The following is a 19343-nucleotide window of genomic DNA, read 5'->3' as shown; positions in this document are numbered from 1 at the left end:
TCATCATCATCATAATTATTTTACCGGTAATTTGATTGTGTAATAAATTCCCATTCCTGATCAATCTGTATTATATCTAATATTTATTAAATATTGTTTTAAATGCTAAAAAATCGAAATTAATTAAATCTCAATGTCGAATTTAAGACAACCCGATAAATCCGTTGATAAAAGCAGTTTCATAAATCAATTTACTCCCCGCTAACTCGTAGAAGTTTCAATTTTCTCGCGCCTCGGCAAAAGATCCGCCTTGTCCTAACTCGGGTTAATTTGCAATCGAATTAAACAGATTTTCAATTAGTTATCGCTTTAATCGGCACTGAACGAATTTTATAATTACGATTTATAAGTTAAAAATAACGTCTATATAGAATAAATAAAAATACAAAAAGGGTACAGATCAATTTCCCATAGTAGTTGAGCAAATATTTGTTATGACGTACACGAGTTATTAAATTTACTCTCCAGAGTAACTGGTAGTTTAACGTATAATATAATGTTTGAACTACGATCACTTTACGATATTAAACAGGGAATTTATTAGATTTCTGTTGGAGCACTATATATTTCGGTGTGCTTATCCTTGTATTAACCCTACTTTCTTTGTATTGAATAAATATCGATTTTTTTTCCATTTATATCGGGTTGTCTTAATTGCATCTACAGTTTTTACTGCTACTCCTAAAAATTGTTCTTTTTTATCGCTCTTAAAGTCAGCAGGCAGATAAATGGATCATCAAGGTATTCAGTTAAATCTAGTCTATTAACCTCATAAATTATCGTTGAAAACAAGTCCGAACTGCTATATAGCCTATGAGCTCCGTATCTGGAATGTGGTTATTGAGAGAGTCGAGAAACAGTTTGTTAATTAGTTTTCCAGTTGTTTGGGGCTCACCTAATTCGAAGAATTTATCGAACGTTTGACTTTCATTTGATTTTGGGTAATAAAATATTGTTAGGAAAATGTTGTAATGGTTTATGAGCTGATTTTATATGTCATAAAATCAGTAATAAAATGGTAGTTGTAATTAAGATAAAGCTCGAGTTAATCAAGCTTAAGCCTAATCAAGTCAACTAAATTCTGTCTAATTCTTAATAGAGAAGTCAAAAATAGTTATCAGGATTTAGCCTGTAGACTATATATTAGTTACCTCATGAGTGATTTTGAAAGGGCAATAAATAAATCAATAAATACCGTGCTAAAATTTTTAAAAGAATAGGATAAAAAATTTGAAAGAGTGAATTGAAAAATTAATATTTTTGTTACTAGCTTCGCATCAAAACATCCAAAAAAATCACTACTAAGATAAATATTTTTTGTCAACCATATATTTTTATTTCAGTAGTGTTTTAAGTTCAAAAGATTGGACCAGAAGGGAATAAAGTCCCATTAAGAATATTTTTTTACTACTTTTGAATTTTGTGTAAAAAAATAAATAGAAAAATAAATATTTTTTCTTTGTCAGCTTAGGTAGCAAGCAAGTAGTAATTTTAATTAAAATTTCGCAGTCTGCATATTGTGATCATGATTTTAATAGCTCCGCATGGAACCGGTATCTGATCCCCGAAAAACTACTACTGAGATAATTCTTCCTTACCTACTTACAGATCAAACAAATTATCTCAACAGTGGTTTTAATGTTTTTTCTCGTATTAACATTTCTTTTTAAGTTTAAGGAAAAAATCACTATTTTTAATAGCTTCAAATGCAACCTGAATTTAAAAGCTAAAAATTTACTACTGCCAAAAAAATTATCTTAACGGTGATTATTCATGTTATATTCTCGTATTACAACATTACTGTTTAATTGAACGTTTTTCCTTATCCGCATATAGATCGTGCAAAATCATCTCAATAGCAATTGATTAACTTAAAATTAATAAAAAATATATTATTAAAAGGAAATTCAGGAACATTCTCTACTGGTCTAAGATTTTAAGCTTAGAAATTACTAATGAAATTAAAATATATGATTTGTAAAAAGCTAAAAAAATATGTATCCAGTATATAATTTTTTATTGAACATTCAAACTCACTGATTATGTAAATAATTTATTGTTCAGAGGCCTAATCCTGGTAGCTATATAATATTGTTTCTCTCTTAATGATTGGAAAATTTTTAGTTGTTTTGCTTAAGTTCAAAGTTAAGTTAAACTCGAGCTGTATCGTAACTAAGGCTTCATTTTATGACATATAAAATCAGCCCATAAACCGATTTTTATCCAAAATCAAATAACAATAAAACCGCTGCAAACATTCTTCCGATTAAGTGAGTTCAACACATTTGGGAAACTAATTAGGGAACAGTTTCTCGACTTTATCGATAACCACATTCCAGGTAGGGATTACGATATAAAGCAATACGGATTTGTTTCCTATGATAATATAATGATTTAGATAAACTAGATTTAACTGAATACATTTGTGATCCATTTACTTGCTTGTTGATGCCTTTACTTAAATTGTTCTAGTAACAAAATATTTATCTTTATAAGGAGGAATAGAAAAAAACCATTTCAATAATTACCAGTTAATCTTGAGAGTAAATTTTATAATTTATGTACGCTATAAGAAATATTTCCTTAATTACTATGGAAAGTTGATCTATACAATATATACTCGCCGCCACAAAATTCCGCCACCCTGAAATATTGGCCAAGTTTGATGTTTTACAAATTTTTTATTTTTTATCAGATTCTCACGATTTTGCCATCAGTTTTTAGATACATTTGTTGTGATTTTTTAAAATCATTTTGTAAAGTAGCATTTTTCGATTAGGCTATTTTATACAGGAGTAAAACAAACTGTTATTTTTTCTCGTAATTTCAAAAGACCCTGTAGGAAAATTAAGGTGGATAATTCTGTTTACATACTGTTTCTTGTAATCTTTGATGTATTAAAACATTTCGATTTTTGATTCATTCCATTATCTCATTTCTGCTGCGAGCTGCAAATTTTTTATTAAAACGCTGATTTGAAGCGTATTTTTATTAGGAGAAACAAACACTAGGTATATCATAAAGTTAATTAAAAAAAAAGATTTTAATAGGGTGTATTTCCTCCTCTCGCAGCAATAACAGCTCGCAGTCTTCGCGGCATCGAATGAATAAGGTTCCTTATTCTTTCTTGAGGAATAGCCTCATATTCTTCGATCAGCGCTAGTCGTAAGTCTTGCAATGTTTGTGGTTGTACAGGACGACGACGAACGGCCCTTTTAAGTTGATCCCAAAGATGTTCTATCGGGTTGAGATCCGGGCTACATGCGGGCCATTCCAATCTTGGGAGTCCAACGGCACACTACATGTGCAACGTGAGGTCTAGCATTATCATGCATTAATGTAAATTGGTTCCGAAGGAACCGATTGGTTGACAAGGAACAGTAGGTAAACAGTATTATCCACCTTAATTTTCCTACAGGGTCTTTTGATATTACGAGAAAAAACAACAGTTTGTTTTACTCCTGTATAATATAGCCTAATCGAAAAATGCTACTTTACAAAATGATTTTAAAAAATCACAACAAATCTATCTAAAAACTAATGGCAAAATCGTGAGAATCTGATAAAAAATAAAAAAATTATAAAACATCAAACTTGGCCAATATTTCAGGGTGGCGGAATTTTGTGCCGGCGAGTGTATATATATTTTTGTATTTTTATTTATTTTATATGGACATTTCTTTACCAAAAAATCTCATAATAAAATTCCTTTTGTACCAATTAAAGCGATGACTAATTGAAAATTTATTTAATTCGATTGCAAATTAAACCAAGTTAGGACAAGACAAATCTTTGCCCAAGGTAAATTATTTTGCGAAATTGCTCTTATTAAAGAATTTAGTTGGTTTTCTAATTTTGACATTGAAATTTAATTAAAACCGATTATTTAATATTTAAAACAAAATTTTATAATAATTAGATATAGTACATAGGGATTGAGAAAGTGAATTTTCTAAATAATTAAACTGCCTGCAAAATATTATTTATTCAATTTTCCCTTCTGTATTCAAAAATCACTTCTGAAATAATTTTTTTTATTTATAAGCGATTAAGAAAGATTTACGATGTATTATTTCTCAGCATCGAACCTAAAATCTGATCCCTAAAACATCGCTATTAATATAAATATTTTTCGTTACCCTCTTGTACGATAAAGAAACTACCTCAACAGAGATTTTTGATAATATTTTTTCGAATTAAAAAATCACTATTGAAATAAATATTTTATCATTTATGAGAAGCTCTCACGATTTTGAATTTCTCAGCATCGCTAATCTTTGAAAAATCACTACTGAGATAAATATTTTTCCCTACTTGCTTATAGAGAAAGAAATATCTCAATAATGATTCTTTAAATTATTTTCTGGCAGATGCCCATATTTTATTATTTGTAAGCCGTTATGGCATATTCACGTTTTTTAATAGTCTCGCATCAAACTTGAACCCTTCAAAATCACTACTGAGATTAATTTATTTGCCTAGAGATGATAAAAATGTATCTCTACAGTGATTTTGTTTATTTTGTTTTATATTTTAAAAAAAGGCATTACATCTATTTAGATATATTTAAGAAAATATACTTTGATTTTTTACTCTAAATTTACAATATCAAAATTTTCGATATTATCTGGGTAAAAATTCAGCGTTCTCGTATTGCGGAAGATGTAATAAAAATTGTTTTTTTTTATTAGTTCTAATTTTGTGAGAGTATACACAAATAAATAAATAGGAAATTACAATATTTCCAAAATTAAATAGATATAAAAGATTTTAGGTATAGGTAGTATTTTATAAGCTGTATTTATCTGAAAAATCACTACTGAGGCTAATAATTTTTGTAAAAAGTTATTTCCACAATGATTTTAACGGTTTTTGCACCCAAAATAAACGTTTATTCATCTTATTGGCATTATCTTCAGGTAGACGAAGGCATCGAAGCGATGCTCTGTTGCTGGCTGCAGCAGCTTCAAGAATTCGGCGGGCCCGAAGTCGAGAAGCCGGACCTGCTTCAGAATTCTGGAGCCGCGTCTGCGCGCAGGACGCCCCTCAGGACCGGATCCAGTCCGAATCTTACCGCTAAACAGGTCATCGTTGATCCGCGGGTCCGTTACAACGTAAGTTTTTTGATTTAAACTGACATTTATAAAGTACTTCAGTTCAAATTCGTGCCGTTCGCAGTTTACCAAAAGAAATTTCCAATTCATCAAATGTTAACTTTTCAATACTCGAATTTTGAAGATCGACTTATATTTAAAAACGTTGATTTTAAACTGCTCAGTTTAGTTCAAGGTAAATTATCAGAGCAGCATATTGTCTTTTATAAACGTACTTTATGTAAATGTAAGAGAGTTCAGTTCAATACATATTGACCCAGTTTTCTGTTTGCCTCTCGTGCCGTTCGAAGTTACTATTAATAATGATAAAAGATTGCAGCCATTATTCTAAATTATATATTTTGTGCGTAGTGAATGAATGAACGTTATTTATAAATTTCATATTTGAACGGCGGAACAACGTAACAGAAATATTCACGCCAAGTGTCTTTGTAAATGACATATCTTGCTATTTTATTAATATAAGGTGAAAAGTATTTATGAAAATATAGCAATGCACTAAAACGCATCAATATTGATCATGCCAGTTATCTTGTTCCAATTCTAGTAATTTTTCTTGTCTCACTGACTCAGTTTTTAGGTGCTAAACGTGATAGTAGAATGGCAGAATCAATGAAAATCAAGATGAAGCAGATGACCAAGGAAAAGGTTAAAAAAGTGAAAACCATTCAGAAAGCCTTTAAAAGAAACAGGCAAGTCCCAACATGGCTTGTGATCCACAATTTTTAAGTGCTATTAGAGATCCGAAAATTCAAATGACACCTCACTGATTTAGCTTCTGAGTGCTGAGCGCAATGGCAGAATGGCAAAGGCAAGAAAATAAAGATGAAACAGAAGACCAAAGAAAAATAAAAACTGCCAAAATGAGTATAGTTTTCTTAGAGTCATTCTTGTCCTAAGAAGGGGGAAACCAAGTCTTCCAGAATAGCAGTTATCCTTTTCCATTCATCTTTTCTCTGTTACTGATTAGACTACTAGGTGCTGAGCGCCATGGCAGAATGCCAAACGTAAGAAGATAAAAATGAAGCGGAAGATCAATTATTGCCTTAAAACATCCATTAAACGTTGAATCTCGAAGAGAAGATTCACTCAGTCATTTGTGGTTTTACTGAGGTTCAAACTAGGGATCCTAAAGAGGATATCCCTAAGAATGGCATTATTTTCTTCCAATTACAACAATTTTTTCTTTCTTACTGATTTGGTTTTTGAGTGTTGAATGACAAAGGCAAAAAAATAAAAATAAAGGAAAAAACTAAAGAAAGATTAAAACTGCGAAGAGAAGTATAGCTCCTTTAGAGTCAATCTTGAACGATATTTATTAAAATATATAAATGCACTAAAACGCATTAATTAATACAAGGTCGTCACCATAAAATGATAGTCTTCTCAGAGTCATTTGTCGTTTTACTAAGGTTGAAAACAGGAATCCTAAGAAGGAGGAGACCAAGTCACCAAGAACAGCAGCTATCCTCTTTCAATCCCAATAAGGTTTCTTCTCTTACCGACTTAGCTTTAAGGTGCTGAACCCGATGGCAAAATGGCAAAGACAAGAAGATAAAGATGAAGCAAATGACCAAGAAAAAATTTAAAAGTGAAAGTCACTACATAATGGGTTAACTTAAAGCGATAATTTGACGATAAATATTGAAGCCTACATAGTAAAATATAGAGCACGTTACCTCTTAGCTAAGGGTATCAAAAGGGTATCTTGCTAGAATCTTGCACTAACACAGTTAACCTATTTGTAATTCATCAGTTATAGTCAATAGTGTTTTGCTCCATCAGCGCCCCTTTTTAAAACCTGATTGAATACAAGGAAAAATTTTATTTACTGTTAGATATGTAGATAACTGTGTATGCAAAATTGACTCAGGAATCTTGGATAATGTGGAAAGTATACTTTTAAGACGTAGTTGCTGTGAAGCATCAATTACTGCCTTTTTTGACGCACAAGCAAACAGACCATACTTAATGTAATGGTTAATTTGTCCAGGGGAAAGAGAAGAGTTCCAAGGTAGCTTATAATCTAATATCTTTTAGTTGGTATTGGAGATCAGGGAATTTATATGAGTTGAAGTGAAGCAAGTGCAAGATTCTTCAGAAGATATATAGCGAATGTGTTTAAGGACCCAGAAGAAACTACCATCTTCTTCCAATTTTAATACTCTTTCCTTTTTCACTTCTGAGTGCTAAACATAAAGGCGGAACGCCCAAGAAGATAAACATAAAGCAGAACATTAAAGAAAAATAAGAAAATCGAAACCATTGAAGTGGTAGTGGTTAAATAGATCATTGGAAATAGCAGCAGCTTGTAGTGTTTCTAGTATGAAGGTCAGTTTCTATGTTCCTATGGTCAAAGTCTATAGTCTACCCTTTATAATGGAAAATGCGATTTTTTCTAGAAGATTGATAGCGAAGGTCTTCAAGGATCCAGAAGAACTTACCAAGATGAGTATAATCTTTTTAGAGTCATTCGTGGCTTTACTAAGGTTGAAACCAGAAACTTAAAAAGGAGGAGATCAAGTTTTAGCTTCTGGGTGCTGAAAATGAAGGTAGAATGCTAATGCAAAAGATCAAAGAAAAATAAGAAAAATGAAAACCATTTTCACGATAAATGTCGAAGACATGGCAAGAAAAACAAAAGAGTTGGCTTATGATCCAATAATTTTTTTAATTGATATTAGAGACTAGCAAATTCAAATGACTTAAAGTGGTAAACTTAAAATATTGGAAGGTAGAGCACTGGAAATAACCGCAGCTTACAGTGTGTCAAGCCTAGTCTCTATGGACGAGGATACAATGGAAATGCGAGTTTTTTCAAAAGATGGGTAGCAAAGGTTCCCAAGGATCCAGAAGAAACTATCAATCCTAATTCTATTTCGTTGATTTAGCTTCTAGGTGAAGCAGAAGACCAAGGGAAAATAAGAAAAGTGAAAATCACTATCGTTAAAGCGATAATGTGACGCTAAGTAACGAAGACAGGAGTCACTATCCAGGAGAAACAGAAGAATTCTAAGGTGAGCTTGTGATCCAATTAGTTATTAGAGACCAGGAAATTCAAATGACTTGAAGTTGTAGTGGTGAAATACTGATTAATGTTGTACTCATTTGCCGTTTAGTTCAGTTTGAATAATATAACCATTACAGCTCATTGAGGGTTATAAATTATTTAATTTGACCATAGCCGTGCTCACTTCATTTCTATTTAGCCAAGTTTACATTTATTATATATATATATATATATATATATATATATATATATATATATATATATATATATATATATATTGCTTTTATGCAGACTACAAAAATACCAGATTTATAAACGTCGCACTCATCTGCCTTTCGGTTCAGTTTAATTAAAATCGGCAAAACAGCATTGAGTGAAGATAGCAGAGCTTATGTGAAGGTAGCAGAGTTTCATGTTTGGCGCTCCTGCGGTTCAGAGTACCCAATACAGTAGAGTACTTACGTCAATCAAAATCCAACTGCTTATTAATTTCCAAATTGTAAACGACAACGACCACGTTATTTATCAATCTGATTGCAGGCAATTTTAATTCAACGTTTTATACTCATTTCGGTGTTGGGAATTAGCATGAGCGGAATTATATGCGCCGCCGGTGTAGAAAACTAATTTCCATTAGATTATCGTGGACGCGGAGCGGCCGTAGTTTTTTTTTAATTAATTGAATTTTCCATGTATTATGGTGCTATCATGAAATTCCATTATTATTTATGAGGGTATACGCATCGTATTACTGTGGGTACGAATTGAATCTAAGTGCTAATTAGATTTTTTGTCACGAATCAGTGAATTGTGAAACTGATACGAGGGACTTTTTCCCGGGAAGTTTTAGATTTTTCCCGACATAAATAATGGAGGTTTTTCAATGGGAAGACGGTCGGAAATTACGGGTTAAATTTCTAATTAAATTATGTATTAGGATGAATAAACTAGTAGAATAATTGTAATCTTAGTACCTTTTATTTATGTTAAAAGGAGTAATTGGAACCGTTCAGAAGTTTCAAATATGTTGGTAATATTTCCTTATTTTTTAATAGACTTTCATCGATGTAAAATAAGAATAAAAGTTGTACATTGTTGTCATGTAGCAAAAAAAAATGTTATGATCCTTCTCTGCACTTCTAGAAGTTATCCATTATTTGTTTGAGGCAAAATTAGGGAAGAATGGGTTAAGTTAATTAAATTTAATTTTTACATTTTTAGGGTTATAGAAAACTAGTTTTGTGAAGTAATTATGGCATATCAATATTTTTCAGGTTATGCAGTATTGAATGTTTTGTCATTATTTATAACTGTCATTGAAATTTGGTATTTGAACTTATGTGCGATAATAACTTTCTTGCTATTAGTACGCATTTATTCATATTTTGATTTTTAGACTTTGAACCAGTTTTGTGGGTTTTGACGTAATTTTGTCAATTTCTATTTTTTTTTAAGTCATGTAGTTTTTCAAGGGTATTTTGAACATTAGATATGTCGGCAACGTTGTCTTGGCAATAGGCGATATACAAAGTTGCCAAGTAGTGAAGAAATATTTTAAGCCTTCGGTTTTTTTAATATGGCTACTGAGGTTATGTTGTATTAGTTTCTGGAAGTAAATTTGACATATTTAAATTTTTGAGATTTTATTGAAATTCTGTAATTGGAAATTTTTGGGTGGAATTTCATCGTAATTCTGGTATATTTTCATTTTTGAGGTTATGTAGCACCAACTTTCTTCTTCTTGGTGCGAGTTTACTAAAATTTGATATTTGCGAATTTTTTGGCAGAATTTCATTAAAATTTATTTATTTTTTTTAAATTACGTCAAATCATTATTTTTTATTTAAATGTTCTTCTTCTAAATCCATTTTTTCAATTTGATATTTTTCAATTTTTGAGATTAAGTAATACTAGTTTATTAACATATTTACATTTTTAATGTTATGGGGCATTATACAGGGTGTTTCAGAACTATGGGATCAAACTTCTAGAGGTTGTTCAGTGCAACAGTAGAATCCATTTGAGTATAGGAACCCATGTCGGAAATGTGTCACTACGCCACTACGGCCCTAAGACACATGATTTCGGCGGACTAGACTAAAAATTTGATCCTCGTTTTAAATGATTTCAAATGCTGCTGTTATTCGTCCAATTAAGTCTAGCTCTGATTCTACTGGAGTTTCGTAGAATAAAGACTTTACATGTCCCCACAAGAAAAAATCGAGCGACGTTAAATCGGGTGACCTAGGAGGCCAAGAAACTGCTCGACCTCTGGCAATCCAACGGTGCCCAAACCGCTGAGCCAAATACTCGCGTACTTGTACAGCAAAGTGAGCCGGCGCTTCATCATACTGAAACCACATTTACTGTCTAACGTTTAGTGGAATATTTTCAAGGAGTTCTGGGAGAACTTCCTCCAAGAAGCGCAGATAAATAGATTCAATTAAATAATCATAAATACAAAAGGTAAAAATAAATGCAGCAGATCCTATTTAGGTAATTAATGTTTTTTTTATAAATTTTGACGCGTCTTAGGGCCGTAGTGGCGTAGTGACGCATTTCACGGGTTCCTATACTCAAATGGATTCTTCGGTTGCACTGAACAACCCCCAGAAGTTTGATCCCATAGTTCTAAAACACCCTGTATTTATCGTAATTTCATTAAATCTCTCAAAATTATGTTAAATTTAAAACTGTCTTGCTCTTAGTTAAATTTTGGCATTTTTTGAATTTGGGTATTTTGGACGTAAATTTACCACTTCAGATTTTTGCGTTATGAAAAACTTGACGTAATTTTGATATATCAATATTTTTCAGGTTATGTAATACCTAATTTTTTGTTATTATTATTAGTATAATTGTCATTAAAATGTTCATATTTGACGTTATGTGGAACTATCTTTTTTGGTATTAGTAAAACTTTGGTCATATTTTAAGTTTCTAACTTATTTTGGGACCGTTCATGAATTTTGATGTAATTTTTTATATTTTCACATATTTTCATATTTTTTGAGGTTATGTAGTATCCGAATTTTTTTCAATTTTTCTGTTTTGAACTTTAAATACTTCTGCAACATACGTTGGCAAGTAGTGAAAAAATGTTTCTCGCTCCCTCTCTTTTGTCCATATAGAAATTACTCCATTTATTTGGTTTAAATTTTTTATTAGGTTATTGAGGTTATTTAGTAACGGCTTTTTCGATTTTAGTTTAATTTCATTGAAATCTGAAATTTGGGATTTTAATTTAGACATATTTGGATTTTTTGGTGGTTATGTTGTACTAAAAATGTCTATTGGTCCGATTTCATTAATTTTGTAAATTTGAAGATTTTTTTTTACGTAGTTTCAGATTTTTGAGGTTGGAACTAATTTTAGTGAAAGAATAGAAAATTTCCAAATTTCAAATATTAAAATTACGTCAAAATGTAATTTTAGAGCGAAATTACAATAAATTACGAAATTCATATACGTGTTCCTTTGGAAATATAAAATTATACAAAAATTCTTACTATCAAAATAATCGTTTTGATGTAATTTTGACTTTTGAAATTTGGTACTTTTCTTGTCACAGTTTTGATATTTTTAGGTTTTTAAGGCTATATGGTACTAAAGCTTATTGACGTAATATTGACATATTTATATTTTTAAGGCTATGGGTGTTAGTATGTTTCTTTCTACTGGTGCTAGTTCTTTGACGTTTTAAATTTTAGAGCCAATTATTGTATCTTGACGTAATTTGGTGAATTTCAAATTCTTTAGCGTTATATTGCTCTAATTTTAGAGATTTTTCGAGAGTGTTAAATTTAAATATCTTAACAACGTCGCCTTAATAATAAACAAAATGCAACGTTGCCAAGTAGAAAATATATCTTTTCCTCCATAGAAATATTTTAAGATAATATCGAAAAATTTATATCGTTTAATAACATTTATGGCATAAATTACCTATTTATGTCTGATATAAACATCTTTTTTTGCGTTCGAACTATGGGTGGTTTGTATTCATTTTTTAGAAAACTAATTAACGCTTCCCAGAAATACTAGATACCTTGCCAAGGCGACGTGCCTTGGCAATAAACCATGATTGCAACGATGCCACGCAGTATAGCCTTAAATTACCTTTTTTTTTCTTTTTAATAGGATTTTTTATTAGGTAGTGCTAATAACACTGAGGTTTGTGGCCATTTTCCATGTTATCAGAATTACAATCATACATTAACATTAATAAATGTTCTAACACGTACCATTTGTTTAAAACACAAATGCACAGACAAACTCTTCTAGCTTTTGTGCTTTAGAGTTCTATGGAAAAATTTGTAAATTTGAAGTTTTAAAAATGTTTTAATAGATAGCGCGATAACAGATATAATACAGAAATAATAGAAAAAAATATAGAATACAGAAATATGTATATTTTACGGTATTCTGAAGATTACAATAAAATTGGTCCAAACGTCGATATAACACCAGATAGATATCAGCGTTTTAATTCTATTGGTCTTAACCCAACGAGACCATCTAATAAATACTTTCTGGGTCACATACATTTGGATATTATTTTTTTAATATTTTAGTAGGTTTAGTTGGATTAAGGGTGTGTTGTTCTTTTTTGTTAATATACTAATATGAAGTCTATAATAACCTTGGCAATTAATGATTGCAACATTGCCAAATGGCAAAGTTTTCTTATTTTTTCAAAGTTTTTCTTATTTTTATAGATATATTTACATAAATAAATTATAATAATAAATATTTATAAATAAAACTCAATTTTTCCAGGGTGATTTAGTTCAAATGAAACCAGTGCCTTCAAACGGTAGTGTGGAGCTCAAAGCGAAAGCGATTGAGTTTTTGGTGCTACTCCACGGATTGAGACACGAAAATTTAAATCCCTTAATTGGTAAGTGTATGCTTCTTTTTTTTTAATCGATTAGTGAATAATGGCCGAAAAAGCCTCTCCAACCATGAAAAAACAAACAACATCCATTAGTGAATTAAAACGTTAAAAAAAAACCACTTCAGGCTGGATTATACACGTAAAATAATAATTCGAAAAGTCGGTTTCGCATCTGCTATTTGTTATCTGTCTGCTAACGCCCCCGGCTGATTTTATTTTTCAGTAGATCCCGATTATTAGTACGTCATCCTGGGTCGGAAAATGTCAGTTTTCTTGAGAAATTTACACAATTATTTTTTTTCATGACAGAATAAATTTGTCTACACATTTAATAATCCTTATCTATACTCTTCAGAGGTGTACATATGTTATTTATTTTAAATAATAAAGGCCTATTTAATTTCTCACTCTAGGTGTTCTAGCAGAACCACCAAGAGCAGCCCTGGTATCAGAATATTGTGCCAGAGGTTCCCTACAGGACGTTCTTCAGCAGGACGACATCAAGCTGGACTGGTCGTTCAGGCTGAGCTTATTAACTGATCTTGTAAGGGTAAGTGTTCAATTTATTTTACTACAATAGACAAAATTAGGAAGAAAAGTGGCGAAAGGAACAAATTCTAAAAATTATAAACTGGGAAAAACAGTCCCGCAATTTCCGTGTTATATTGTGAAAACAAGTCTCGCGGTGCGATAAAATTTACACAAAGCGACCTCAAACCATGCGCCATCCTGAATTTTATATATTTTTAGCGGGAGGGGAGCTTAATATTAGGCACACGGACGGTCGAATGGATTTTCCATAAATGGATAAAGCTCCACTGAGCTCGAAACAGAAAAATTTGTTAAGCAAATCGTATATTTATGTATCCTTGGGTTCGGAACCTTTTGGCTTCAGATTTTACGTGAAACATGCTGGTTTTATTTTAATCCTAAGAAACGCTGAGAATAAAAATGACTTACACTGCTTAAAAAAAATTAACTTTTACATAAAAAACATTAAAAAAAAACAACTATACAGCAATGGATTGTTTATTAGTTCAATTTACAAAGAAATCTCTGTGAAAACGACAATATTATAATAAGTTCACCTCAATTCTTAATTCCCGCACTTTCTGGTAATAAACATTTCTATTAGCTACTTTGCTGAATTGAACTGTTGCAATAATCAATTCTTGAGTTCCTCTGAAAAAAATTTGCTCTCTTAATTAACCTTGAGATACTAATTGCCTTCCTTCAATATTGTAATTTCAGTAGTATTTGAGGTTGTATTACTTCCATGACATCTTAGAGACCCGTATACCGAATTTTTCACCTCCAAGGTTACAACTCAGCTCAAAGTCCGGTAACTAAAAAACTAGTTGAAATATCTTTATGGAATGAAATAGCAAATATTCATGAAAGTATGCTCAAAAAATAATGTTTAAAGTTTCAACAAATCCAAACGTATATTTTAGAGATATCGGACTTGTTATGCAGTGATGCGCAAAAAAAATGTTTGATCTCGAGGGCGATCACTCACTTCAAAGTGCTTTAACTAAGAAATTAGTTGGAATATTCTCTTCAAGCATCATACATAATATTTCTTTATTTATGTACAATAAATAGTGCTTAAGATTCTTAAAATCCAAGAACAAATTTTTAAGATATCGTGGTTCTTATGCAGTGGTGCCCAAAAAGTATGTTTGAGCTCTAAGGCTCAGTTCAAAGTGCTGTAACTAAAAAACTAATTCAAATCTTCTCCTCTAATAAGATGTATAATATTTATGAATGCATGCTTAACAAATAATGTCTTAAGATTAAACAAATCCAAACATAAATTTTAGAGATATCGTACTTGTTACGCAGTGGTACCCAAAAAAATGTTTGATCTCGAAGGTTCAGTTCAAAGTGCTGTAGCTAAAAAACTAATTAAAATATTCTCCTCAAATAAAATACACAATATTCATGTATTTATATACAGCAAACTATGCTTAAGATTCTTAAATCCCAAAAACAAGATTGTTTGCAATTAATTGTTTTCTAGTTAAATTTACAAAGATATCTCTGTGAAAACGACAATGTTATAATAAGTTCACGTCAATTTCTAATCCTCGCACATTCTGGTAATAAACATTTCAATCAGCTACTTTTTGAAACTGTTGCAATCATCGCTTTTTGAGTTCCTCTGAAAAAAATTTGCTCTCTTAAATAACCTCTGATTTTGTTTTTATTCAGAAAAACAAATGAGGCGTTAAGAATCATAGTGGCAACAGGAGTGGCGTAACCCTAAAATAGAAGAAATGAGTAATTTAAATATAAAAATTGGTACGTTTTTCAATAGCGTTTTTTTTTAAATCATCATCATTTTCTATTTTTTCTTTCCCCAGTTCTGCAGAGTAGTCCTTTCTATAAAGTCCTAAATTTCTTGAACCTTTGGATCAGGTATTTTCCTAGCAAAGGATGTCAGGAGTGTAAACTGCTCAAAAAAAGCGCAATTTCTTTAAAAAAAAAAGTTTGACAACACTGCTTGGCCAAAATTACCTTTTTAGTAAGAGTTGTCTTAATTCCTTGTACAAACAATTATTTACACTGCTCAAAAAAATAAATCCCAATTTCTTTCAAAAGAAAAGTTTGGCTATACTGCTTGACAAAAAAACTCATTCAAAAAAAATTTAATTACATAAACAAAAAAAAATATCGTTAACAAAATTAAGGTTTTTTTTACACTGCTTGACAAAAAATAATTAAACAAAAATTACAAATAAACTAAAAATAGTCATTAAAAGTTTAAAAAAAAAATTAAATACACTGCTTAAAAAAAGTTATTTTTTTGAAAAAAAAGGTAAATAAAAATACGCTCTGAATTACATGGACGAAAAATTACTTGACTTGAAAAAACGCAATTTTTTTCACTAGACAAGTTTGACTACACTGCTTGACAAAAAATATTTAAGTACACAAAATTCATTACCAGCTTAAAATAAATAAAATACACTGCTTGGAAAAAATTACCTTTTTAGAATTGCCTATACAAACAATTATTTACACTGTTAAAAAAATAAATCTAAATTTCTTTCGAAAGAAAAAATTTGGCTATACTGTTTGACAAAAAGCTCATTAAAAAAAAATTATTCGTTAACAAAATTAAGAGAGTTTTTTAATTGTTCTTTTACACTGCTTGACTAAAAATATTTAAATAAAAATTATCTTAATTGCCTGAACAAAAAAGTACTTACATTTCTTAAAAAAGTTAGCATTTAACATATTATTTAAAAAAAAGAATTAATTATACACTGCTTAACAAATAATAATTAAACAAAAATTACAAATAAACTAAAAATAGTCATTAAAATCTTTAAAAAAAATTAAATACACTGCTTAAAAAAAGTTAATTTTTTGGAAAAAAAAATACGCTCTTAATTGCGTGGACGAAAAATTTTTTGAATTATACTGCTTGACAAAAAAACTCATTAAAAAAAACTTTATTACACACACAAACAAAAATTCATTCGTTAACAAAATTAAGCGAGTTTTTTTAATGAATGTTCTTTTACACTGCTCGACAGAAAATATTTAAACAAAAATTATCTTAATTGCCTGAACAAGAAAGTACTTACATTGGTTAAAAAAGTAACATTTTATTGGGAGTTTTTCAAAAAAATAATCAATTTTACACTGCGTAACAAAGTATAATTAAACAAAAATTACAAATAAACTAAAAAAGGTCAAAAAAGCTTTAAAAAAATTAAATACACTGCTTAAAAAAGTAAATTTTTTGAAAAAAATAAATAAAAATATGCTCTGAATTGCGTGGACAAAAAATTACTTGATTTACACTGCTTGACAAAAAAGATTTTTCACAAAATCTCTAGGTTCTTTAGATTCAGATTCTTAAGACCAAATAGGCACTCGAAAAAAAGTACAAAAAAATTGTAATTGCCTGATAGAAAAAGAAGAGCAGTTTTTTTTTTTAAAAAGAAAAGTTCAATTACACTGCTTGAGACAAAATTCATCAATACAAAATATTCAGATATACTGCTTAAAAGAAGTAACTTCTTAGTAAGAATTGTTTTAATTGCTTATACGAAAAAATTACTTAAACTGTTAAAAAAAAATCGCAATTTCGTTCAAAAGAAAAGTTTGACTACACTGCTTGACAAAAAATATTTAAATACACAAATTTCATTAAATAAAATACACTGCTTGGCAAAAATTACCTTTTTAGTAAGAGTTGTCTTAATTGCCTGTACAAACAATTTATTTACACTGCTCAAAACAATTAATCTAAATTTTTTCAAAAAAAAAATTATGCTATACTGTTTGACAAAAAAAAACTTATAAAAAAAACTTAATTACACAAGCAAAAAACAATTATTTGTTAAAAGCTTTAAAAAAAATTAAATACACTACTTAAAAAAAAGTTTAAAAAAATAGTAATACGCCCTCAATTACACGGACGAAAAACTCCTTGACTTACACTGCTTGACAAAAAATATACAAAAAAGAACTTTCACAAAATCTCTACGTTCTTTAGATTCAGATTAGATTCAGATTAAGAATCTAAATCTAAATAAGTACAAAATAAGTACTCAAAAGCCTGGAATTAAATTAAATTATAATAATTATCCTATAGAACCAAATCTTTATAAGTTTTTAATTAAATTGTTAAATGGGAATTTTATAAATTTTATTATAGCCCATTAACCATAGAAGATTCCTAAAAATATTTATGAAAATAACATATAAAAATCAAAATTCTATCTCTTCCAGGGTATGAGATACCTTCACTCAACCCAAATCAAAGTCCACGGTTACCTATCATCGAGAAATTGCGTAATAGATGCGCGTTGGGTACTAAAAGTGACCGACTATGGACTACCATCGTTCTACGAAGCCCAAGGCATCCAATCGCCTGAAAAATCCGCCAGAGGTAAAGTAAATTTTATTTAAGTCCCCACCTGATTTTCTACAACATTTCCCGACGTCAATGAAATGCAAAGAGAAGCCGAAGCAAAGCTGCGAAGTTGAAAATGTTTATTTTACGGCGTCAGTCAAAAACCACTTTGTCATCAAAGTCCGTGGCAAAACGGCCTCAATTCTCGGTTTCTACTACGATTTAATAAAACGAAGAGGGAGACGGAGATGCTCCTTGGGGAAATGTCATTTTTCCATTTGATTATCAGAGATTTCTCCTGGGTCCTTAGTGACTGGTTGAATGTAACTGTCTTTATGGAACGTTGCACTAATTTAATATTTAATTTATAATTTTATTGGAATAACTTGCAACGATTTTACAAGTATTTCAAGCTTCTCAAATTAAAATCAATATTACCAGTCGTTTATCAAGTTTTCCACGCTCAAGATGCCTGCCTTAATTTCAAGCGTTTCAATATCAAATCAAAATTACCAGACATATCAACCAATTACCAATTACCTAGACATATCAACTTTTTCAATGCTCTTATAATCAGTATTGTCCCAATCAATATTACCGGCATACAAATGCCTTAAATTTGTAGTTTATGAAAGGCAACTCATGATCTTAAGAGGCTACTCTGGAAATGTCAAATCCTAAAAGTTTGAATCTTTCAAGTAAAAATTCAACAGTTGCTACATCAATAATCTGTTAATCATTATTGTTCCAGTATATATTACCAGCATACTAATGCCTCAAGTTAATAATTTGTCAATAGTGAAATATCCTGGTGATTCAATCAATGCTAATTTAGTCAATATAATTTCAATCATAATTCCTTCTTACAAATACCTTAAAATGCTGGAATGGAAATATTTCAAACTCAATCAATATTTTCAAGTGATTCTAAGTCAATGGTAACTTAGTGCAAATAAATATTTCCAGGCTAGAAATTTCATAAACTTCAACTTTTTTATTAGCATGATTCGCTTAGTACTAACGTACTCAATATTAGGCTTAAAAATGCCTCATGATCTTAATTAAAAATAATCGTAAATTTTTTCTTTAAAAGACTTAATTTGTACAAAATGATTAATTGGTAATAAGTCTTTTGCCCTTAGAGGCATCATGATCAGGTCTGATGATCACCAAACAAGTTTTTTCATAACCTTAAGACGTCAGTCTGGCAATATCCTAAATTTCAAACCCTGCAAGTCAAATTCAATATTTTTATCTTGCTATATTCTGAATTTTGAATGTCTTAGGTTAATACGTTTAATCAAGTCTTAATCAATAATAAATTATTCGATACAGTTCCAATCAATACTACTGACATCTCAAAAATATCCTGAATGTCAAGCCAAATTCAGCATATTTTCAGGATAGTATTCTCAGGTTAAGTGTTGTCATTGTCTAGGCTAGTAAATT

At 30.2% G+C, this 19343-nt stretch overlaps 1 protein-coding gene across 1 annotated transcript in view; it reads left to right on the top strand.

Moving 5' to 3' along the window:
- The window catches only part of LOC126735396 (retinal guanylyl cyclase 2), a 123633-nt gene that overhangs the window by 66315 nt on the left and 37975 nt on the right, over positions 1 to 19343 (top strand). Inside the window, exons 8-11 of the mRNA XM_050439363.1 lie at positions 4920 to 5114; positions 12904 to 13024; positions 13435 to 13571; positions 17771 to 17930. Coding sequence (XP_050295320.1) covers positions 4920 to 5114; positions 12904 to 13024; positions 13435 to 13571; positions 17771 to 17930 — 613 coding nt within the window. The remainder of the gene's footprint in view (positions 1 to 4919; positions 5115 to 12903; positions 13025 to 13434; positions 13572 to 17770; positions 17931 to 19343) is intronic.

This window comes from Anthonomus grandis, chromosome 4, assembly GCF_022605725.1.
Source record: "Anthonomus grandis grandis chromosome 4, icAntGran1.3, whole genome shotgun sequence".
Lineage (NCBI taxonomy): Eukaryota > Metazoa > Arthropoda > Insecta > Coleoptera > Curculionidae > Anthonomus > Anthonomus grandis.
Note: the sequence above shows the minus strand (reverse complement) of the source record. Positions and strands in the feature narration are given on the sequence as shown.